The sequence below is a fragment of the Excalfactoria chinensis genome, chromosome 14, assembly GCF_039878825.1.
Source record: "Excalfactoria chinensis isolate bCotChi1 chromosome 14, bCotChi1.hap2, whole genome shotgun sequence".
NCBI lineage: Eukaryota > Metazoa > Chordata > Aves > Galliformes > Phasianidae > Excalfactoria > Excalfactoria chinensis.
The window spans coordinates 11,101,501-11,123,374 of NC_092838.1; the positions used below are offsets into that span (position 1 = coordinate 11,101,501).

The 21,874-nt window shown below is 42.9% G+C and overlaps 2 protein-coding genes across 3 annotated transcripts in view; one reads left to right on the plus strand and one right to left on the minus strand.

The window, feature by feature from the left end:
- The first annotated feature begins 1,801 nt into the window (after positions 1–1,801).
- CHLSN (cholesin) overlaps positions 1,802–21,874 on the plus strand; it is a 97,630-nt gene continuing 77,557 nt past the window's right edge. Inside the window, exons 1-2 of the mRNA XM_072348807.1 lie at positions 1,802–1,906; positions 2,447–2,576. Coding sequence (XP_072204908.1) covers positions 2,448–2,576 — 129 coding nt within the window. The 5' untranslated portion in view covers positions 1,802–1,906; position 2,447. The remainder of the gene's footprint in view (positions 1,907–2,446; positions 2,577–21,874) is intronic.
- Positions 11,211–18,076, minus strand: GPER1 (G protein-coupled estrogen receptor 1). Of its 2 annotated transcripts, XM_072349611.1 has the most exons (4): positions 17,867–18,076; positions 17,173–17,319; positions 15,790–15,914; positions 11,211–15,288 (listed from the first exon to the last, which is right to left on the minus strand). In XM_072349611.1, exon 4 carries the CDS (start codon positions 15,242–15,244, stop codon positions 14,405–14,407), a length of 840 nt encoding a protein of 279 aa, XP_072205712.1. In that variant the 5' UTR covers positions 15,245–15,288; positions 15,790–15,914; positions 17,173–17,319; positions 17,867–18,076; the 3' UTR covers positions 11,211–14,404. The 2 variants fall into 2 exon arrangements, with proteins under 2 accessions (XP_072205712.1, XP_072205711.1); XM_072349610.1 differs by having other exon boundaries at positions 11,211–15,914.

Sequence of the window (21,874 nt, forward strand, 5' to 3'; positions counted from 1 at the left end):
TCACTTTACAGCTTTTATTCTAAGAAAAATACTCAGTGGTAGTAAGAAAGCTAAAATGGAGCTGAAACACAGCTGGCTTTGTTTAGGTCAAGCAAGGCTAAACTGAGTATCTCCTAAGATGGAAGTCTGAAATGCAAGCTGCTGTTGTAGCTCCCAGTCCTTCTGGAAATCAATTGGCACACAATGCAGCGTTCTGCTTGACAAACAGCATCTCTCAGTATGAAGCTCACATTCTATAATATCTCTCGGTTTCTGGATGGTGTTTGGAGTAGTTGATTTATAAAGCTATATTCAGTTTTCCTGGGCCCTCCCTAAGCAATTCACTGAAAGGATAGTGCTCACAGAGGCATGCACAGCATAATTTGTCATAATTTATTGCCCCCTAGGTAGGGATGTAGGATGGTATGGGTGTTTCCTTGTGGATGGGGCAAAAAGGAAAGCAAAATAGCTATTCACTGTTTCTTGTTGCAGATAGTGAGGCAGAAATGCAGCATTGTCTAAGCAGCTTGCTCTTGCTTTCTTCCTGAAAGCCTTAAACAAACACGTAACAGATATGTGACATCTATTATCTTCATCAGCTGTATTACCTAAAGGCTCTGCTCTTTAAACTGCAAGAGCCATCCAGCTGCATAGCTTGGGGCCTGAAGTATTGTGGCTTGATGAAATGGAAATGTGCTGTTAATGAACAGTGCTAATTCCCCAGCTGCGATCTAAGTAGACCTCTCATCCAACTAATTGCGAGGAAAAATGCCGAAGCTCACTGATGATGTCAGGGGGTTAAGACCTCAATTTCATGTGTCATTGGAGCTATTCCTCTGCACTCTGGGGCTGGTAGGCTGGAGCCTTGGCTTAGGACTAACTGAAGGGTAATTGCAGTCCCTCAAATCACCTGCAGCAATGAGCTTCCAATGCTGTTCTGCTGAGGCTGGGGGGAATAGTGTAGCATAAAATGCTGCATTTCCTTGACCTGGGAGAAATTATCTTTGATAATTCAGCAGGAGATGAGAGCGCAACCGCATTAATGCACATACATTCAACCTTGGGGTCTGCCTTGTTTATGTGGAGATCATGGTGTGCTCCTCTCTCTTTGGAAGGACTCCATAGAGTGTGAATGCTGTCTAAAGGGAAAGCGTGCCTTCATGGTTCCCCATAGGAAAGGTGAATATCTGGCCGCAGTATTGACATGTAGGCTTTTTGTCTGAGGGCAGAGATAAGGTGATACCTTGATAACGTGGAGCAATAAATGAGTGTGCGGCCTGCTGGGATTTCACTTCATACAGCGACGTGTTACTGGGGGAGGATTAAAGCCGCGTAAAGCTTCAGGCTGCCCAAATCCAACGCTGGAAGTCGGAGGTACAAGTGACAGCCGCTCATTCCGCGCAGCTTCAATTGCGATCGGCCAATGCGTGTAATACCGCACTCAACCTCACGGTGGCGCAACAGGACGCGGAATGAAAGCTCAAGCATGGAGCCCGCTTGTTCCATAGAGCATCTCCCTGCCCGGCCCGGCCCTGGGAGATGTTTCCCGTCCACCCACAACAGCTGCGTAGGATCCGGGTGGGTTCCAAGCATGGCGACCGTCCCCATGGCAACGGCGGGCGGGGTGAGCTCTGTGCCGCCCCACGCGGTACAGCTCGGCGCGGGGAGATGACGTCACGGCTGCCCTCCGCGAGCCGGCCGGGCTCCCAGCATGCGTACTCTGAGCGGGCTTCCTATTGGTCGCTCTTAAGATTGGCACGCCGAGAGCCAACCAAATGAGCTTATTCTATCTCCGCAGCCAATGGGAGGGGAGGGGCGGGCTGCGGCGCCAAGCGTGAGGCTCAGTTGAATGTGCGGAGGAGGCGGGACGGGCGGGGTGTGTGGCGGCGTGCGGGGATGATCCGTGCCCACCTGAGGCCTCGTGCAGGTAATAGAGAGATGGGCCTTTGCTTTACGTGCACTGCTGGCACACAGCAACAAAACCTCGTGGTGTACTGCTGGGAAGGTTCAGCCTTTGCTGCCGTCCCACCAACATCCATGTCTGACATAGAGAGGCCGGTATAACAAAAACAGGAGGCATTACTTTCGGAGCACCGCGTTGCGTTCATTGCCATTCATTGTGGGCAGCGCGGGGCTACCGACCTGCCGCCCAAAGGCAGCACGGCACCGCTGACCTGCTGCGGGTGTTGGGCCCTCACAGAGCGCAGTAAACAGGGAGGTTGTGATGGGAGTGCTGTTCTGGGATGGCAGCAGCTGGACCAGATTGTGTTCGGAAAGGGAAACGCTGAAAAGGGCCCCCCGGGTTAGTTGGAGTTCAATGCAAACGAGCATTTTTGTAGTTAAGATGTAATTCTTGTACTCACGTAGACTTCATGTATGAGGTTTGTGCGTGTGAGATAAAGCAACACAAAGCTCAGAGTTCTGGTGGCGCTGTGATGGTTGGTAATTACGGAACGTTCTATTTCAGAATGGCAAAGAAAAATACACAAACCAAAGAAATGAAAGAAGAGAAAAGAAAACAGCGAAAGCAACGTGTGACCCAACAGGGAGAGCTGGAACCAGAAACGGAACCAAAGAAAAAGAAACCAAGTCTCCAGGTAGGTCATGCTGCTTTTCACTGTTTAATTCATTACAGTGTGGATAGGTTGGTCCATAGCAGTCTGAGATTGCCATGTGATTCAGTTGCAATGGTCCCTTGAATACGGTATGCCTGGAGCGAAAGTGAAAGAGAAGATAAATGAAGCAAACATCTTGGGCTGTGTCTGATTTATTCTGTGGTGTAGTTGTAGCAGTCAGAGTCTGCTCTGAATGCTTTTATGAAGGACAAAGGATGAGTGAGAGCATGTGGGTGGAAGGGGAACCCGATGGCTCTGATCAACTGTTATATGGCAGGGGAAGGGGAAGCGGAGCTGTAGCCTTCATGTGATTCTGAGTGGTTGGGAAAGCTTGGAAGATTTTTTTGTCATGGAAATCCTGTTGGTGTTTGTACAGAATGTGGAATGGCCAGAAGGTGTCAGCAGTCTCTTTGTGTAATGGAATACGTGATCAATTGATTTGATGCTAATGACACTAACAATGCTGAGATGTGAAGTGGAAACTGAAGGGTTTCAGTTTTTTTTTCTGATGGAAACGGTATGTAAACAAGGTGACTTCATTTGGTTCTTGCAAGTGTTTAATGTAGGATGTGGATCAAGGGAACAAAAGTGGTTTGGTGATATAAGGAGGTAGAAAACAAAAGGTGAAGTTTTTTTACTTAGGGGTTGTCAGGGTGATGATAAACCATGGTCTTACAGAACACAGTTATGTTTCCTGGCCTAACATAAATGTGAGAGCTACGTGCCCCTGTCATTAACCATGAGATGCGTGATGCAATAGAGATCATAACTAGAATGTAGTGCTGCTTGTTTTATTATTGTGCTTTACCAAAGCTTATTGGCAAGAATGCTTCTTCCTGAGAGCTTTTGCATGTACAGATGGCTGCAGTTGTTGTGAACGATGAGAAAAGCCAGCTTATGGGCAGTAGCCGTTTGGAGGTCTGTAAATACTTGTGGTTTGGAACATGGCAGGAATGTGCTGAAGTAAGGAAAGGAGTGCACCTTTGTCTGTGTCAAAGGAAAATGGGAAGTCTCTTATTTTTAGCTTCATAAAAGGAAATGTTTCTCCTTCCCTTTCTGAGTTGCGTGTTATAGACTTCAGGTTCATAGTGATGTAACTCGATTTGTGTGAAAATAATTTTCCAGGGTAAGAAGTGTGAAATGGAAAGTCAAAGTTAAAATGTCATTGTCTGATCCTTCTTTTTGGACCATCTGACGTCACCCTATAAGCTCATAGGAGCTCATGGATCAGCTCTTGTTGTCCTTGCAGGCTGTAGGACAGTGAAAGAGAGAGCAAATATGAAATGGAAAGCAGGCTCCTTTGTGCTGTTAGGGAACATGGCTAGGCACAGCGTTCTTAGGACTATAAATGTTGGTGTCAGTGGGTGGCTTAAACATGTATCTGGTGTTAGTTTTAGGGAATGCCATATAAGGTCTATGGGAAGCCATTTTTTGGCATCGGCTTTATAAACTGTAACTGTTGATAGTAGGAAAGTGTAAGTCAGTAGACCACATTTTTTTGTTTGAAATGGCTGGTGAGGGTGAAAAAACATCAGTCAGACCTGAAGCAGTTTTGCTGCAGAAGTGGTCAATGAGTGTCAGCTGTATTCCACTGTGTTGGAGCTCATTTGTGCTCCCAGCTTAGCGTGAAGTATGCAGTTAAGTCACAGTGGCGTTGTGCTTTCAAATGCTGTCGGCAATCAGACCTTGTCAGTGTGCAAGATGTAGCTGAAAACAAGGTACATTTGCTGTGCATATACAGGAAGGTGAGAAGGAGCTCTGGAGAGAAGAAAGCTGCAGAGTGGTGGACTCTGGTAGTGGGATGGAACTGCTGAGAATGTTCTGCTACTTTAAAGTAGGCTTCACCTCTGATAGACCTGTAGAAATTGCTGAAGGGTGACAGCTGGATTCTGGTCAGCTACGATGGATTTCTAATGCAGTAACTGAAGTAAAGAGAACTTTTGTTTTTTGGTGTTCTTAATGCAAGAATTGGTAGTTTCCAGTTCCTGCTAAAGAGTCTCATGTGATGGAAATAGATCAGAAGACGGCGCGCTGCTTGTGGTGAAGGAGTTTTTGCTGGGTCATTAAGTCACTTTTCTTTCCCATGATTTACTTCTTTTTTCCCTATTCTGTTACAGCACTTTCAGTCTGCAAAGTGGGAAATGTAAATCTCTATTGGATTTTGTTAGAGAGCTGCAGGCAGGGATGTTGAAATCAGTCTTAAGTGACCGAATTTAGCACCCATTGATCATTCCTTCGTGGAATTTACTTCACAAATTCTCAGCAGCCTGAGATGAAAGCGTTTTCCCTTGGAACAGCTTGACCTTTTTGGAGTCATCTTGATGTCTTATTGATCTCCATCTTCTCAGTTTCTTTTCTTTACGTTGAATAGCAGCGAGGGATTCGGGCACAGCAGGAGTGTTTCAGTGAGTGATCTCAGAACCACGTGGCTCTGCGTGACAGATTCGAGTGGTGCTGAGCAATGCAAGCTTTTAGATTGAATTTACCTTGCGTAGTTTTTACTGTTTTTCTTGACATCTCTGTTTTATTGAGCAACTTGGCAATAAAACCCACGTGTTTTTAACATTGATTTTTAAAGTGCCTGGGCATTAGTTTTCGTGTTTTTAATGATTTTCTAGCTTACCAACACGGTCTTACGTTAAACTGTACTATAATTGGAGATTATTCTTTATATTGTCACATAATATTGGCATAAAGAAAAGAAATTTGAAGTACGCCTTCTGGACTGGTGGTCTGGAGTTAAATACTGGCTTCTTAAAGGAAAACTTTCTGATGGGCCTTGTCTGTGACAAATGAGTTTTGTCTCGGTTCCATGGCAAGAATATTTACGGTATTACTATCTGTCATGTTGAAGTAACAGAAGCATTGGAAGTGCTTGTTTGCAGTCACTCGTGCTTTGCTTCTGCTTATGGATGTCTTCACCCTTCAGATTTCAGCTGCCTTAGTGCCATGGAAGCTTGCTGAAAGGCAGAACTGATGCTTAGTGTTGTAGGCAAAGAACATCGTGCAGCGTTGGCTTTGGCTGTGAAGGCTATTGGAGTTCTGCTGAGAGCAACCTCCCTGTACTGAAGGATCTCTTAACCCTGGGACACAAGGGCTGCATCCTGTTCCCCCAGTGCTGTTCTCAGAGCTGCAGGCTTTCTGCAGAACAGTAAGAAATCCTTCCAGAGTTGAACATCTATTAAGCAAGAGACACAAAATTGATAATCCATAGAAAACAACGTTAATTTCCTCTTCCTTCCCAATTTAGCCTAGTAAATGTTGTAACTTCAAGGAAAATTGAGTAAGAGCCAGTCAGGTCATTATAAATCAAATCCAGTTGTTTGTGGTTGAAGGGTATTTTGGGTAATGCTCATGCAGCACGAGCCCTCTTCTGTTCCTTGTCATCTTCAGCAGCGCTGCTGGTTGGAGGGAGGTGGAATCAACATTTCCTCCAGATAAAGGCGAAATCAGTGGGAAAGGAATTTAATTTTTGAGATTCCATCCAGGCAGTACAAACAATGGCAAATAAACAAGTAGCTCGGAGCGTTTCTTTAATCAGAGGGCTGCTGTGCAGGTGCCCAAACAGTGAGCTCTGTTTGCTAAATGGAAAATGGCAAATTTAGTAGGGAAAGTGTTTTTTTCTCTTCAGCCTTTTGGGGATTGTGATAAAGGCCAACGAGGAGTTATTAAGCTCATCCTGCAGCAAAGCCAACCATCAAAAGGGATTGTTTTGTGTATAATAGTGGAACCCCCCCCCCCCCCCCCCCCCCCCCAAAACACAAGTGTTTCATCTGTGGAGGTGAATATTGCGGTGTGAGCTGTGGTGGAATACTTAGGAGTGCTGCTTTGATATGATCTCTAATGCTGCTTGTAATCGGGTAGCTGGGGGAGTAACGTGAATGGTTAATAAATGCCAACCAGACCTTCGTGGTGTAAGATCTATCAAGCAGATTCTGTAAAGCTCTCACTGGGAAGCGTATTTCTTTCTTTGGCAGCCCACTAATTCATACTAAAGGTTGTTCTAGGAATAACGAGCTGCGGATGGTTTGCAAACAGCGTCTATGGGCCCTGTCTTGTTACTTTGATTTATTTATTGATTTACTTTGAATGATGTGAAACCTTTCCTGTAACCACCAGAATCAGCTGTATTTTCTACCCTGAGCTGTGTTATGAAGTTGTACCACTTAGCGTGTCCTCCTGCATTTGTAAAGCTTTGCTTTACTAACCTAATCCTGCGTGCTGTGCTTAATGTTATCCATGTAGTAATTTCTAATACCTATTTAGAGAACTGGTTTTCCATGTTGGAGGAAATAAAAGGAAAATGAATCGCTGAAGAATTCATTTTATTGAGCTAAACCTCCTCAAATAAGACTCTTGCAATGGTTTTTGGCCATGTAGTTTGCATTTCTAACGTGCAAATAGAGTTCTGCATGTGTTATGAAGATGGCACAGTCTTTCATCCCTGCCTCAATGCAGGGGTACGCCAGCAGTTGGTTTGTTGGAAGGGATACCTCTGGTGAATTAATCTCTCTCCTGGTGATAAGGAGGGTTAATAGCTCCTTCTCAATGCCAAGTTAAACGTCAGTAGGGATATTAGTCAACTTCCATCAGCCTGCTTGGGCTTGGCCAGCTTGCATTGGAAACATTGGGCCCGTTTCTCTTTCCTTTGGCCTGCCTTTCTGCTGGTTGCCTTGCCCCAAGGCCTGCCTGCTGGCCCTGGGCTGCTGCTCCACAGGACAGCCCAGTGATTGCTGAAAGCAGTGACCAAACTGGGACCCCATTTGTGACTCGCTGTGTGGGATCCTACGTGTTTTGTCTGCTTTCTTAATATCTATGCGATATTATTCAAATTAGGGGAAAGGGGATGAAAAAACAAACGGAGAGGGCAGCTGCTTATGGGACAGAGCTCTTTGTTTCCTGCTAACACTTCTTACTCGGAATATTGGTAGAGTTGGTACAAATTATTTGATTGAATTAACCGCGTATTTATTTATCTTTTAAAAGAAGTCACATTTTTTTATTGTCACACCACGTCGTGTTTGTAGGGAATACGAGGCCTTCTGTAAACAAACATGCCTAAGGAGGTACAAAATAATGTCTGAAATACGGATATGCATAGATTAGGCAGAATAATTTCACATTCCTTTGAAAATTATTTTTGTAATGGTACGAGTAGATTTCCCAGGAAAGAGTGTTCACAGCTGGGAAAACAGTTGCTGCTTTGAAGATGGTTTTCCCAGGCGAAAGGCTCACGTCCCCAACTGTGTTTGGGATAAACAACGCTTGGTGCATTTCTTACTTTGGTTTAAAGGAATTGTGTGTTTTTCAGCACATATTAACCAGCAAAAGTTCTGTGCTCACTCTGGGCGTTTGCCTTAATCTGTATACATTCAAATTCAGCTCCTTGCTTTTCCTCGTACCCAGGAGTTGAGGTGATGGGAGTTTGGTGGTGGAACACAACTGTTCCTGGTTAGCCACGAAGGGGGGAAATTCTTTCTCCTCTTGGAGCACAGCTGACATTTCCTTTCAGCTCTCGCTCTCTACTCAGTGGTGAGAACTTTCCTTGAGTGTTCTTGCTCAGCTTCCAATATAAATCCTTGCTTTCTTGACTTAGCTGCACATATTTTCAGGAAACTGGAGCTCAGCACAGGGTTCCCACTGATGGCCAACGCTGCTGGGGATGCTGAGAATCACTGAGGCCAGGAGCAGGGGCAGGTGATGCTGAGTGTAATGCCACCCAGCTCCACTCAAGTGAGGACGCTGCTGGTGTGCCTTTGTCAGCTGTGGTTTTGTTTTCTCGTTCTCTGTTTCTGGTCCTAGTTCATCACAGAGGCGTCATGAATGACAGCTGCTAGAAAAGGTCTGAATTAGTATAAAAATTAGGTCCAAACCCTCAAAAATAAGTAGTAGCAAAAAATAATAATACTAATAATCCAATTACATGTGTGAGTTCTCAAAACATTCTGCTTGGCCAGAAGTTACACTGTAAGCTTGAGAAGATAAATGCTTACTACGTTCTGATGTCTGTGCAGGCCATTCACAGGCGACTGCTCTTGATAGGGCTGGAGTGTGTGCAGTGTAACAGGACTGCAAACCGAGTCCTGTGGATCTGCTCCTTCCTCTTGGTTGTTCTTGGTACAGCTCTGTAAATTTTGGTAATTATTTGATGGAATCTATTGTAAAACAAAACCTTTCTGAGCAGACAGGGGTGGCGATGGCTGCTTCTGCAGTATGGATGAGGAACTGGCATTATTGCACCAGGGTTTTCCTCCTCCAAAATGCCCTTTGCATTTAGAGGCAATATAGAGAGCCGTGTGAAAGAGCGGTGTATGCTTATATATGTTAATTGATAAATCACAGATAAAATGGATCTCGTGTGTTAGATCAAAGCCATGTAGATGAATAAATTCTTATACATCCAAGAAGTAATTAGAACAGAAAATTGATCTTTGGACTTACAGAAGCTGCATGAAATGCTGTGCGTACGAGCATGAAGGTATTTGATGGGAGAGCCTCCTTCCTAAAGAACCAGACCCTGTCTTTGAATGCATTTCCCTACTCCTAATCGAATCCCACTAGAGTTCTGTAGGACACGAAGCAGATGATCATCATCATAGAATGTTTTATTGAATTTTCAGCATTATCTTAATAATTTGCATCTGTAAGGCAGGCTTTGCAAACCGCATGCGTACACATGGGGAGATGGAGAGCTCTGCCTCTACACCCTTTCTGTTTGAAGCACATCAGAACCATTCAGACAGTGTAAGAGTTAGAGCTGCGTCACCAAAAATGGAGCATGGAGTTTATATGAAAGCATGCAGGGAAGATGCGTGTTTTTAATAACCATCGTTCTATTCTACCTTCACATTTTGACATAGCTAGTAATAAATCTAAGCGATTTGAATTTTATGTTCTGTTGTAAATAGCACCTTCTGGCCAAGAGCCTTGCCCTATAGCAGGGGAGGGCTGAGAAGAGCAGATCTCATGGGGACCAGGGACAGGACTGCCAAGGATGAGCACACAGCCCCTGCCATGGGCTGAGCACGTGCTTATCTCCTGTGCCATCTGTTGACAGTGTCAGCAGCTCCTGGTCAGCAAGTCTGCACTTGTGATCCATGGCACCTCTGCAGTGCCACGTGTCATCACCTCTTCTGCACCACGATAAGGAAATAGCACGTTGTTTGTCTTGCTGTTCTAAGAGTGTTCAGCTTTTAATGATATCAGAAGTAATTCTTTTGAATTCAAGTCTTTGAAAGCCAAGAGAACTTCTAAATTAACTTCTTGCAGGTACTGCTGTCTGCATCTCCTTTCTGTCTCATTGCCCAGCCCACAGATTGATTGCTGGGGCATGGGACAACACTGAGAGATCTCTTTCTTGGGCTTCTCCCCATTTGCACTTGTAACTGAATAGTGGCACACAAGAGTTAAATAGTTGCTGTAGTCAGGTAAGGCTATTTCTCTTCAGCTCTGAATGGAAGAGAATGAATAGAAGAAAATCTCATTTGCCATTATATTTCTGTTTCTATTGAGAGAATATGCAGTAACGGAAATGTTGCTGTGGTTGAGGCAGAAGGCATCCATCTTTGCTGCTATTAGACAGCCAGTGAACTCCTGTCAGAGTAGCCTTCATGCCATTGCTAAGGATAATTTAACAGTATCCCAGTATTTTTCCCATTTCTCTATTATGTCTTTGTTACAGAGTTTTTCTGAAGTCCTTCCAGAAATCATATGTTGTGCAGTTTGGAAAGATTTTAAGCCGTTGGAATGATTTTGTTTGCAGGTCAAGCATGGGGATTTCTAAACAAAGTCCTTGCTTTTGAAAGGCTTATCCTGCTGCATTACATCCTTACTTAGGGTACGTGCATTTAAAAATGTAGGGTTGGGGTTCTGTTCTTTTAATAATGAATAACTCAGTAGTTTGTGAACTTAGAACAGATTTCTGTGTATATTTGTAGAAGACAGCGTTTGAGTGATTTGGAAAAACAGGTTGAAAACTTGGCTTGGTTTTACCACTGGAGTTAAACGACTTTGAATCCTTCCTAAATACACAGACTTGATGAGGCTGAGACAAGCATCTCTAAATGAGCTGCAGTGGAATGAACTGTATGATGTAAATAACCGAGGCAGCACGCGAGATGCTGAGTGAAAGGCAGTGAGCTGATCCTGCAGGGCCTGAGGTCCTGAGAAGGCATTGCTTTCTTCTTGTCAGCTTGGGTGGCTGGCTCAGTCTGCAGCTGTTTCTTCTTAGCTCCTGGATGTGTCATACTGCTGTGTGATGGAGTGGAAGCCTAAAAGGAAGCTAAAAGGCAAGGGCTAAAACTTCTATGTATTGTATGTCAATGGAGAATAAATAGTTTGGAAAATACCATTTTTCCAGTGGTAGGGAAGGCATCAGAATTATAAATATGAATGGAGAGTGCTCAGATCTTCAAACCCAGTGTGTCTCATTAAGATGCAGCACATGGCACAGATCATTGTCTATCACTGAATACCTCTCTGCCAACAGAGCTTAAGAGTTTATGGGCAAGGTGGCCTGCAAGCATGTCTTAAAAATGGCTTGCTCCCTATCATGTGTTTCTGTAGATTAAACATTAAGAGGGAAAAAAAAAAAAGATAAAATACATTTCTGAGGTGGAAATGTTTATTGGAGACATGTTTATTAAACAGAATGTTATAATAATAATAATAATAGCTTAACCTAAACAGTCTGAATGAGAAATGTCTGTCTGACTGTGTAGCAATGGGCTGCTGTAAATGTAATTGGTAACATGAGAGTAACCTTGTGTTGCAAAGAGATAATTGGATTAATTGAATTCAACCATGAGTTTAGCTCTGTGCACTTCTTTGTTTGAAAGTCCCAAACATTTGCGTGGTGCTCTGAATGAGTGGGGAAAGGCTTTAGGGTTGGAAGGGAAGGGTGGTGTCCCCTCGATTCAAATCACTCTCGTTTTCAAGCAAAATCAAATGAATTCATCTTCAGGAGTAGCTGTTAACATTCAAACCTGCCCTCTGTGTGTGCATTTGTTTCTTCTGTTTATGTAGGAATAAGTTCAAATGGAATTAAATCACGCTCTCGGTTGAATTCTACGTGCTGTCACCTTCTGTAAACCACATTTTGACATGTTAAGTAACCATCCTAACCACTCAGAGTTATCCAGGTAACCTCCTCCCTTTTGCATTCTTAATGAACAGCTGATATAGCAATTGGTGACATGAGGGCAATATAAGAAGAGATGGTATCTTTTCCAGTTAGTAGAAGCGATATTAAAGACAATCGTGTTTTAAGATTTCTGCTTTCTGAATTTGCTTCATAGCAGCTGTTCCCTTTTGGAGTGGGTGGGTTGAGCATTTTGGATGCTAGCCTTTGGTTTTATTGTGCACCAGAAGGGGAAAGGAAGAAGCTGTCTTTCTCTGCATCTCATCTGTCCCTCACAGGATCTGGAGTTGTTTGACCCACTGACTTGAATTCCTCACCCCATGCATTCACATCATTAATGCTTTACATGAATTAAACTTAATCTTGAGACCAACCGTCTCTGCTTTTCATGCCTGCACAGTCACTGTGTGGTAAATCTCAAACTGTTGAAAGGATGCAGTGAAAGCAACTTTATGTGATTAAATTACCCATTAGGGGAAAAAAAACCCACCACTATCACCAACTTCTGTGCAGAGGTGTCATTTTTTTCACCTAAATGTAGTCATTTCAGGTACAACTCATAAACCTGAACCAAAATACCAACAGAAGGAACCTCCTCTGGTAGCTCAGGTGTGCGATGTGCTTTTAGACATATAATGGGGTGTTGGATGGAGGAATTCTGTTTGGGAAACTGTATTGCTGCGACTCCAAAGAAGTTGGTTTATTCATGGAAAGCGCTGGGGTTACCCAAAGCTGATATGCTGTGCTGGGGCTGTGTGCTTACTTGATGGAAATGCATTGCTGGAAGTGAGATCTGTTCCTTCTGTTTGTGCTGACTGAAGCAGCTGCCTGTCTGAAGGCTGGTTAACGTACACCGGGACAGAGATGGTTGTGGTTAATTCCAATCATGAAAGTAATGAGGGAAAATGGACATATGTATCATCTTGGAGTAGCATGAGATTTGCTGCTCTGTGCTGTCGAGCAGCTTCTATGCAGAAAAGGCATGGCAGTGCCTGTGTCTTTCAGAGAGAAAATATCATTACTGCTCTACCAGAAAGATGGGAGTAAATGGGAATTTCTCCTTGGTGATTAACTGTCCCTTGGAAATGGTCAGCAGCTGGGCTAACTCCTCTCTGCTGTTCCAGGAACATCCAGCTAGTCCCAATGCAGCATCATCTTGAGGCCTCTCTGCTCATAGGTCAAACCTTTTGTGGCTACAACTTCACTAGGAAACTGAGTATTTAATGAGAAATATGAATGGAATCACTATTTCCTTTGTAGCTTAATACTCTACTTGTTGTTTTAAGTGTCTACGTTTTAGAGATCCTTTAGTGTGCTAATTGGCCCATATGTGACACTTGAAAGTAGTGCACCTCATCGCATGCACTGGAGTTGTGGTGCTCTACTTGGTGGGCGAATTAGTTTGTGTATTTCAGAGCTGCAGTGAGTGATAGATTAATGACCTTGTCCACGAATCTCTAGGAACTTTATGGCTTCCTTGGGGGAAGTCGAGCAGTAACCTGCACTGAACATCATCCAGATACAAAACCCAGCTATTTTCTAGGAGAAATTAGAAGCTGTTATTTTCCTACAGAGTGGTGCTAACATTTGTTTTCTTAGCATCATTGGTCTTCAAATGAACAGAGCAACCAACATGCATCTTAAGGTCCCCAAGACCTGTGGTTTCTGGGGGTGGGGTGGGCAGGGCACAAAGTGCAGGTCTGACATGTTCACTTTTACAAAAGTTCTTAAAAAAAGTTAAAAGAAAAGAAAAAAGAGACTTTTTCATTTTTTATGAGCATTTCTTACAGTCTTTTTTGGCATGTGTCTTCCTTAAAGCCATAGCGTGTTGTTCCAACCACCTGAATGGGTCTGCTAAGTGGAGACAGATCTTAAACGACTTTTGCTTGAGTCTGGAGGGAGATGTGGATGCACACATATATACGTGCATGCGTTTTGACAGAGAGCCCAATTATATCCATCCTGAGAAGTGCTGTCTTGGGAATCCTCAGAAGAGCAAAGCATTACATTTTGCTGCAGTTAAGTTCTTTGAGATGAACCATATAATGACAGATGATTTCAGGTTTGATCAAGCGCTGATGTAAGCAGCAGATTAGATTTATGAGACGAGAACTCACCATTCTAGATTATATTAAGATCAGAAAAAGTTAACTGTGGAAGACATGCTGGAATACAATGATGATAATAGTATATAATTCTCAAAAGCTAAGTCATTTAACTTAACACGTTTGGGTAAAAATCACTGTTTTCTGCAACCCCACATCAATATGTTGTAATGATTTTTCCCCACTCTTACTGCAGTTTGGTTATTTAAGTGGAAGTACCTTCTATACACCAGCAAAACAGCATCTCCAGTAATCGAGTTAAATCTAGAGTCTTCCTAGCTTGATAAAATTTTCTTCTATTTTATCATTCATGCATGTATTACATAAAATAAAGCTCCTTCAGTGCTCAGCTTTTAATAATCCTGCTCTTAATTAAATAAAATCTGACTATAACATATTCTTCTACATTGAAGTTGTCATAAAAACATTCTGAATATAAACCTTCCATACTCAGTAGAGCCATACAATATATACACAGGCAGGCGTGCTTTTCGCTGTTAGTAGTAAGCGTTTTGTTCACTCTTTGCACAACTTCACAGTCAGATGTGCTGCACAACAGCCCTAAATCAGACCTCTGATTGCTCATTACTGTCGGGGATGACAGACGTCAAGGCAGCCTGACAGAACCGATGTAACGTGGACATCTTGGTTTTCTGCTCAATGTACAGTCGCAGTTTGTCTCTGAAGGTTTCCCCTAGGAAACTGTAAATTAAAGGGTTCAAACAGCTGTTGGAGAAAGCTGCGAGGTTCACGATGTGTCCCGTTAAAGGGTAGTCATGTCTGAAGGATGGGCTGCTTGACGAGGCGGGCTCGCTTTTCTTTTGTAGAAGCTGGACGCTAATGAAGACGTTTTCAGGGAGCCAGCAGATAAAGAAAACCAGGACCACAACAAATATCATTCGAAGAGCCTTCTGTCGGCGCAGGCGAAGGCTCCTGTGCTTGTGTGCTTTTATAAGAACTCGAACGATTAACGAGTAACAAAGACCGATGATCACAAAGGGGATGATGAACCCCAGGGTTATTTCTAGCCACTGAATCTCTCTTACATCTGCAAAGCAAAAATAGACCTCTCCAGTGTGTTGTAAGTGCACAGCCGTGAATGGCACTAGTGCTGCAGAAATAGATGCCATCCAGATGAGACCACAGCTCAACCTGGCGTGTTGCATAGTGCGAAATAGGTTGGACCTCATTACTTTTGCCAGTGCTATGTATCTGTCAAAACTCATCCACGTCAGAAAGAAAATGCTGCTGTACATGTTGATCTGAAGGAACAGAGACATGAAGGTGCATATAATAGTGATATCGTAATACTTTTCATCAAGATTAAACACCTCAATGAGAGAATCAGCAACTAAAATGAGATCGGCCACCGCGAGGTTGATGAAGTAAAGGTCTGGGATAGTCATCTTCTCACGAAAGCTTATGTTTACGACCAGAATCAGAATGTTTCCTACAAAACCGATGGGAAAAAGAAATATTGTGTAAAGGCACGACAAGAAAAGCCCAATAACGTATTGTTGGTGTTCTGTTTTATCTGCTAGTCTAGAAGACAGGCTCTCATTGCACAGATGCGATCCATTGAGGTCAAATGTTGTGCTGTTACATATAACAGGTGGTACTGAGGCGGAGTAGGTTTCCATGGTTAAAGTATCTGCACAAAAGGTAACGGCGCTCACAGTTTGGTTGTAATGCCAAAAAGATGAGATTTTGGGGTGTTTTCAAAGCAGTGGATTGGAAGCATTTTGATTGGAATGGAAGAAAGCCCGCACTTATAAATAGGAAATTCAAATTCTTTAGGAGCCGAATTAATTAGACTTGAAATTGACTGAAATAGAACAGTACAAGAAGTACATTTCTTTCTTCCTTTTTTTCTTACAAGACACTATATGCATTGCAGATGGGAGCACTTGCAGTTCCTATATGCCGTAAGACCACGTAGGGATCTTTTTACCGTAATGGTACTCGGATCATTTCAAAGAAAGGTTTTCACCAGCAGTTCTCCTTCGTGCAGGTTGGAGGATGGCAGAATTCTAGCTCCGTTTGTGTTCTGTTAATACTCAGTGCACATCCTTGGACCTGCAATTTGCAAATGGAAAACTGTTAATCTAATACTCCAGCGTTCTGCCATGCACAATATGCTTCCTCTAACTTAAGGCATGCAGCTGAGGCTGTAGGAAATGTCATGTTGGAATGGATGCACAACGGTTCCGTTAAAAGGATTAAAATTACTTTGAGATGATATTATATTGTGAGGGTAGATCTGATAAAATGTTGCGTACCGTTAGGGATTCAGTATTGGAATACGTGGAGATACGGAAATCAAATGGGAGAATTTGGCCTAATGAAAACAGTCTATAAATATAAAGTTTATATGCATGTGGGGTGTGTGTGTGTGTGTATTCAGCTCATCATCAGCTCGTAAGCTTATTAAGTGGGAGAGTCTGTGGCTGAGAAAGCAGCAGACGAGCAGCAGTGGATTCCTATTGCTTTCAGAGCAAAGGAAATGCAGAGTTTAGAAATGAAGGTAATATAAGCAGCGCATGGATTTACACCAACATCAGTTTGTTTTTCTTTGGAATTAATTATGCTACATCGATTTCTGGAAGGGAATGGAAACGTTGGTCATCCTATTTGTTTCCTTACGAACACTGAATGCTGTGGACTCAGCAGTGCTGGGAGTTTATTTAAATAAAATGCTAGACAAATTGACAGCATGGAAATGGTAACCCAGGGTAGATCGTGTTAAATGTTGAATATTCTGAATTGCTTTAATCTTCATCCTACCAGCAGAACTGGTAAAATTAGGGCTCAGTTCCACACATGAACAATTTCAAATAGCACTGATGCACAGAAGGAGCAAACTACGAATGGAGAAGGAGCCTTACAGTATTTGTAGTCAGAAATGCACGTCTCAGTTTGCTCAAATGGATTCATTTTGTTAGAAGTAGCCAGCAGATACTTGAATCAAAAGAGGTTTTACTTCCCAGTGAGAGCTGTAAGTACGCTGTCACTGTTGCTGTGCTTTGAAGCGTTTTCATAAGGTAAATCTCCATGCTAAAATATCCATGTGAAATTACACGTATTTGAAGGAGGTTTGGTGTTTGTTTCAAGCAGATACCAGTGAGGCACGACCCACTCTTTCATGTAACACCCTTTTATCTTTCAGTAAGGCAGTAAAACGCTGTGAATAAAAGGAAGGTTAAGTTATGAGTCAAAGCAATTGATTCTACATGGCAGCCCTGTGCTCAGGCTTTAGTAAAGTCTGAGAGCCCACCGAAACCCAAACTACTGCAAACATTACAGGTAACCACGGATGTGAAGCACCTCGTTTTACCTTAATTCCATTTCTCCAGAGCTGGTTTTCCTGCAGACAGCAGAAGGCTGCTTCTCGCTCACATACGCACTTAATGGATGTGTCAACTTCCACTGCCGTGCCAGGATAAACTTGCCTTTAGGTGTGCAGAGCTGCGTGGAATGTCACCTGTTGACAGTTCAGCAGTAAGAAAATCATCTCAAAGTCTGTCCTGTTTTAAAACGCTTTAAATAAAGGATAGTTTATGACAGCAAAATGCAGATCTTGCTGCATGTCCTTGGCAATAAAACAAGCTTTATAGATTCCCAGGGTTGTTCTAATTTGTGTTCAGTCGAAGTGCTGCTGAACAGCCTCATAGGGCTGGAATTAACCCTGTTTCTGCTGGTTTCGTTTTTGCTGGATCTATTCGCGCAGCTGCTGTCTCTTATTTGTCACTTTTCTGTTGCGTACCATTCCTTTTGCTCTCCTTTTGCCTTCGGCATTTTGCAGGCAGGGCAGCGTATTCAAACCTAGAGCTCAACTGATCAATTATTAAGAGATTTATTTACAAGTCACAACCGAACCAATTTTACACACATACGAATCAACGCTTTCTGTTATACAAGATATTCCTAAACCCCCAGGACAGGTTAGAGGAAAATACTAGATGGGGTGAAATCTAGCAGCTAAGAAAGGTCATTTGCTAAACTGGTGTTACAGATCTCCGTTTTCCTACCTGTAGGTCAGTCCTATGTTGTCTGTATGTATTTACATTTTCAGGTGTACGCTGTCATCTTGACGCGTGGTAGAATCGTTCTGTTCAAAGCCCCTCAGATGAAATAGGCTTTTGCAGTTCCTTTTGCAGTTCCTTTTGCAGTGAACGTGGAGCAGCAGCGAGCGTGGAGTCCTGCATTGAAAGCAGCAGTAGTGCAGGTGGAGTTTTGCATTTCATCTGTAGGGGAGAAGAAGTGCTCTGACATTTCAGAAACACCACCTACTGGTGGCTGCAGTTCTTAAGACTGAAAGAAAATGTGTTTTTCTCCTGAAAGAGCAATCGTGTCTTTGCATAATTAACTTTTTATGATGATATCGATCTGCTAACTTACTGTTAAGTGTCATTAATGGGCGCGCTGTACTTGGATGCGATGTTCCACCACTATTAAAAAAATGAATTGGATCTCAGCATTAGGATTCCAAGAAATCAATGTTATCGGTTCAGAAGTGTGGAGTGAAGTTAGCGTGCTGTTTGTGAACGGTTTGGGAGTGCCTTACTGTTGAGCTGCAGAGAAGGTGCACACAGATGGCGTTCTGGAGTCTTCCTGATGGGGTGATATAGGGACAGAGGGTCTAAGAGTGCTCTGCTTTGAGAAGTGCCCAGCTATGGTTGGGTTGTAGGACTGCAGTAATTGTCATGTTAGAAAGTCTTGTGATGCTGGCTTTGAAGGGCTGGGTTTTTTTTTCTGTTCTAAGAGCAGGGTTATAAAGAAGTCTTTCTTGTTGTTTGTCCGTCATGTGATTTCACTCCGCTTAGTTCTGTCCTTCAGAACTCACACTGATCTTGTAAGGACCAGCAGGATCCGTGTTTCCTTTTATGCCTAGAGGTGACTTCTGGGTGTTTATGTTTGTTATGCTGGGGTCCCGCTCCAGCAATCAGCTGCTCTGTCTGCCCCTGGTTTTCTAGCTGTGAGCATCAGCTGATTTGCTATGAGAATGTGTAATGCTGTTAATGGCGCTGATTTTCTTGCTTGAATTTATGACAAGAAATATGTCCTGCTGCCATGCTTCAAGTGTAGGTAGGAAATTTCCTTCTGAAAATGCCCTGAAGTAGCTGTTTTTCCTGCTAGGAGAGCTACAGAGCAGAAGAAGAGACCACATCTAATACGATTACATTGTAATTAGTGACTTCTGTGTAAATATTTTATGAGATGGTCATGTGAATTCTCTGAATTTTGTTTCCTAAAACAGATGACAGCATCTCCAGGCTCTTGTTTATGCAATTAGATTATTGTTACTGATTAATCTATCTTAATCTCACCGTTCAGCACTTTCCTATTGAAAAGGGTCACAAAGTGCTTAAAACAAATTTTAGCAGCTGCCAAATACCGCATTCCCTTTTCCTCCATCATTTGCTGATATCCCTCAGGACTTTATAACGAATGCCTCCGTGATCCGTATTGAACTGAACTGTGACAGTATTACAGCCCTGCCTGTCGTGCCTTATTGCAACTGCTGCTGAGAACAAGCGTGGAAGCAACTGGTGTGCTAGCCTTCCTGCCATGTCCTACTGCAGTAATCCAGCCTTTAGTGTTTTTCCTGGCAGCTCTTTTTAAATCTGTAGTAATCAACTTCTTAAACGCTGTATATACCTCTAGCTTTGAAGGAACACTAGTGTAATTGTGATGTGCTGAGGTGTACCAAGAGGCTTGGAGTGGAGTATAATAGAAGGTTCTGTAGGTAGTTTAGCAAGTGTCAGCATAGGACTAGTGTGCTGCAAAAAGGATGCGATAGTACAGGAAGAACAAAGTGGGAGGTGAGTAGAGGAGGAAAAAATGCTGCTATAAAATTCAAGTTCTGCAAGTAGATGAAACTCCCCCCCCAGAACTGTCTCATCATTCTGTTAGCATGAGCAGCACCTGTGACCTTATCCAGCTACTGAGTGACACCTGCCTGGAGCTGTTGCCCTCCTCTGGAGTACCTCTGTGCTTTATCCTAACCAGTCACAGGATCTCCTGCAAAGAATCGAGCGCAGTTTGGGTTGGAACAAATGATTGTGTTTTGTGCATGCAGAAAACATTGCCTAGAGTGTATTTGTTTGTTCAGCCTTTTTAGCTGCCAATAATTCTGAGAATGCATTTTTCTTACTAAAAATATATATATATTTAAAGTTCAGCCTTCGCAGGGACAGCACCTGTACCCGTTTGAACTATGTTTTGTTTTTCTGATGCTGTATATTGCAGAACGCTTAGAAGAGAGGAGAAACACATCCAAATGTTAGGAATTGGGATCACAGCACAGTGTAAAAGTGAAGGATGATTCATCGTAGCACTTCAGTCTCCCTCCAAATGTGATAAGAATAGAATTCACAAGGCAGCAGTCCTTTCTGACTCCAGCAGTTGAGTCTGGCGGTCCTTCCTGGGCACTTCACCTCTCCAGTTGTTCAAGTGAAAGGATTTCATTGTTGTCACAAACTGATCCTAAATGAGAGAATAAAGATTACAGTAATATGGAAGCAAAACGCATTCTTTCACACCAGTCACTTAGTGAATCAACTGCTTGTGCAAAGTGTATGGTGTAAAAGTCACATAGTGTACTTGTTATGGCTAAATTGCTTGAGCTTTCACCCTGCCCAGATCTGCAGCTATCTCAAAGTCAAGACAAACTATGCTGGAGCCTTTCCGGGGTCTGTAAGTTTGAAATTCAAATAGGGGTGTAACGGCTCAAGTTATGATTCAGCTGTGCAAATCCCGTCTCTCTTTAGCTCGGATGCTGTTTTGCAATGGGACCAGATTGGAGCCAGCTGGTTCAGAATAGTCTTTAGTCTCTACATGTTCTTTTCCACAGCATGCTACCCATTCAGAAACGCGTGCTTGCACTTCAGCAGCCTGCTCATTTCTCTTGGTTTTTGGAATTGAAGGATTGTTGGTTTTTTTTCAGACAAGCTGGTCTTGAATGTGTGTTACCAGCACAGAAATATTCTTTGAAATTTCCAATATATGGCATTGGTTATTTTTGATAACGTGCCTACAAAAATATCTGCGCTGTGTGTATTCTGGAACGTAGTGCTCAGAATTGGGTGAAGCCTGGAAGAAAGTGGGCAGCAAAACTGTTGCTGGTATGGATGGAAAAAAGATCAGAGTGGAGCAATTTAATTTTATTCTTAAAAAATGCACTTTGATTTATTAATCGCTTAGAAATAATCACTGTTAATCCGAGCCAAAGCTGCATCTTCTACCTCAAATTTGACTGTTTTATTATGGCTCTTTGGGACTACTACTGACCATTTCCCACTGCAAGTAGAGGTATCTGCCCTCATATTCTAATTGAATCAAAAGTAGATCTCTAGGATTACGTGCTCATTGTCCTGAATTTTAATGGAAATTCAGTGTAACTTTATCAAGAACGATTTAAGGAAACATTTCTGTATCACTATAAATTATACTAGTGAGAGTTTGGATTTTTGTTTCACATTTCAACCTCTTCTCTCCTGATTCCTTTTGTTCTCTCCTTTTCATTTAGTCTTTTTCCTGTTTATAGACATTACGACAGTACAACCAGCCGTGCAGAAAATACTCTTTGTCACCATGTGATAGCTTAGGAGAGGGAAAAGACCAGAGCGCACTGATTCACATCACACAGACAGCAGCAGAAGCTGCACCCAGCAGCACTCACAGCTTTGCAGCAGTAGTTTCTTGCTCGTTCTCAAGTGTTGGCTGTCAGTAGCTCCCACAGGCTTTATTTCTCTGAGACATTCGGTATGGTTCTGCTTGACCCAAACGCTGCAGTACTGTCATGCATGCTACATGTGCTGAGCCTCCAGGCTCCTGCAGGAGTTTCTGTGTGATTTGCTCATGTCAGACCAGTTCCCAGGACCCAACCAACATTCTCTAACCAGGCCCTGTGTATTTGCTGGCTGGGTTTACTTTCAGGCACCTTGAACAGTAACACAGGACTCAGAAACAATACAATATTTATTCTTTCATCCTTTGAATATGTAGAAGCAGTAAATAAAGTAGAATCCTCTGTG

What these genes read in the sequence shown, in the direction of transcription:
- GPER1 (XM_072349610.1), bottom strand. Translation starts at nt 15,478, where the DNA reads ATGGAAACCTACTCCGCCTCAGTACCACCTGTTATATGTAACAGCACA.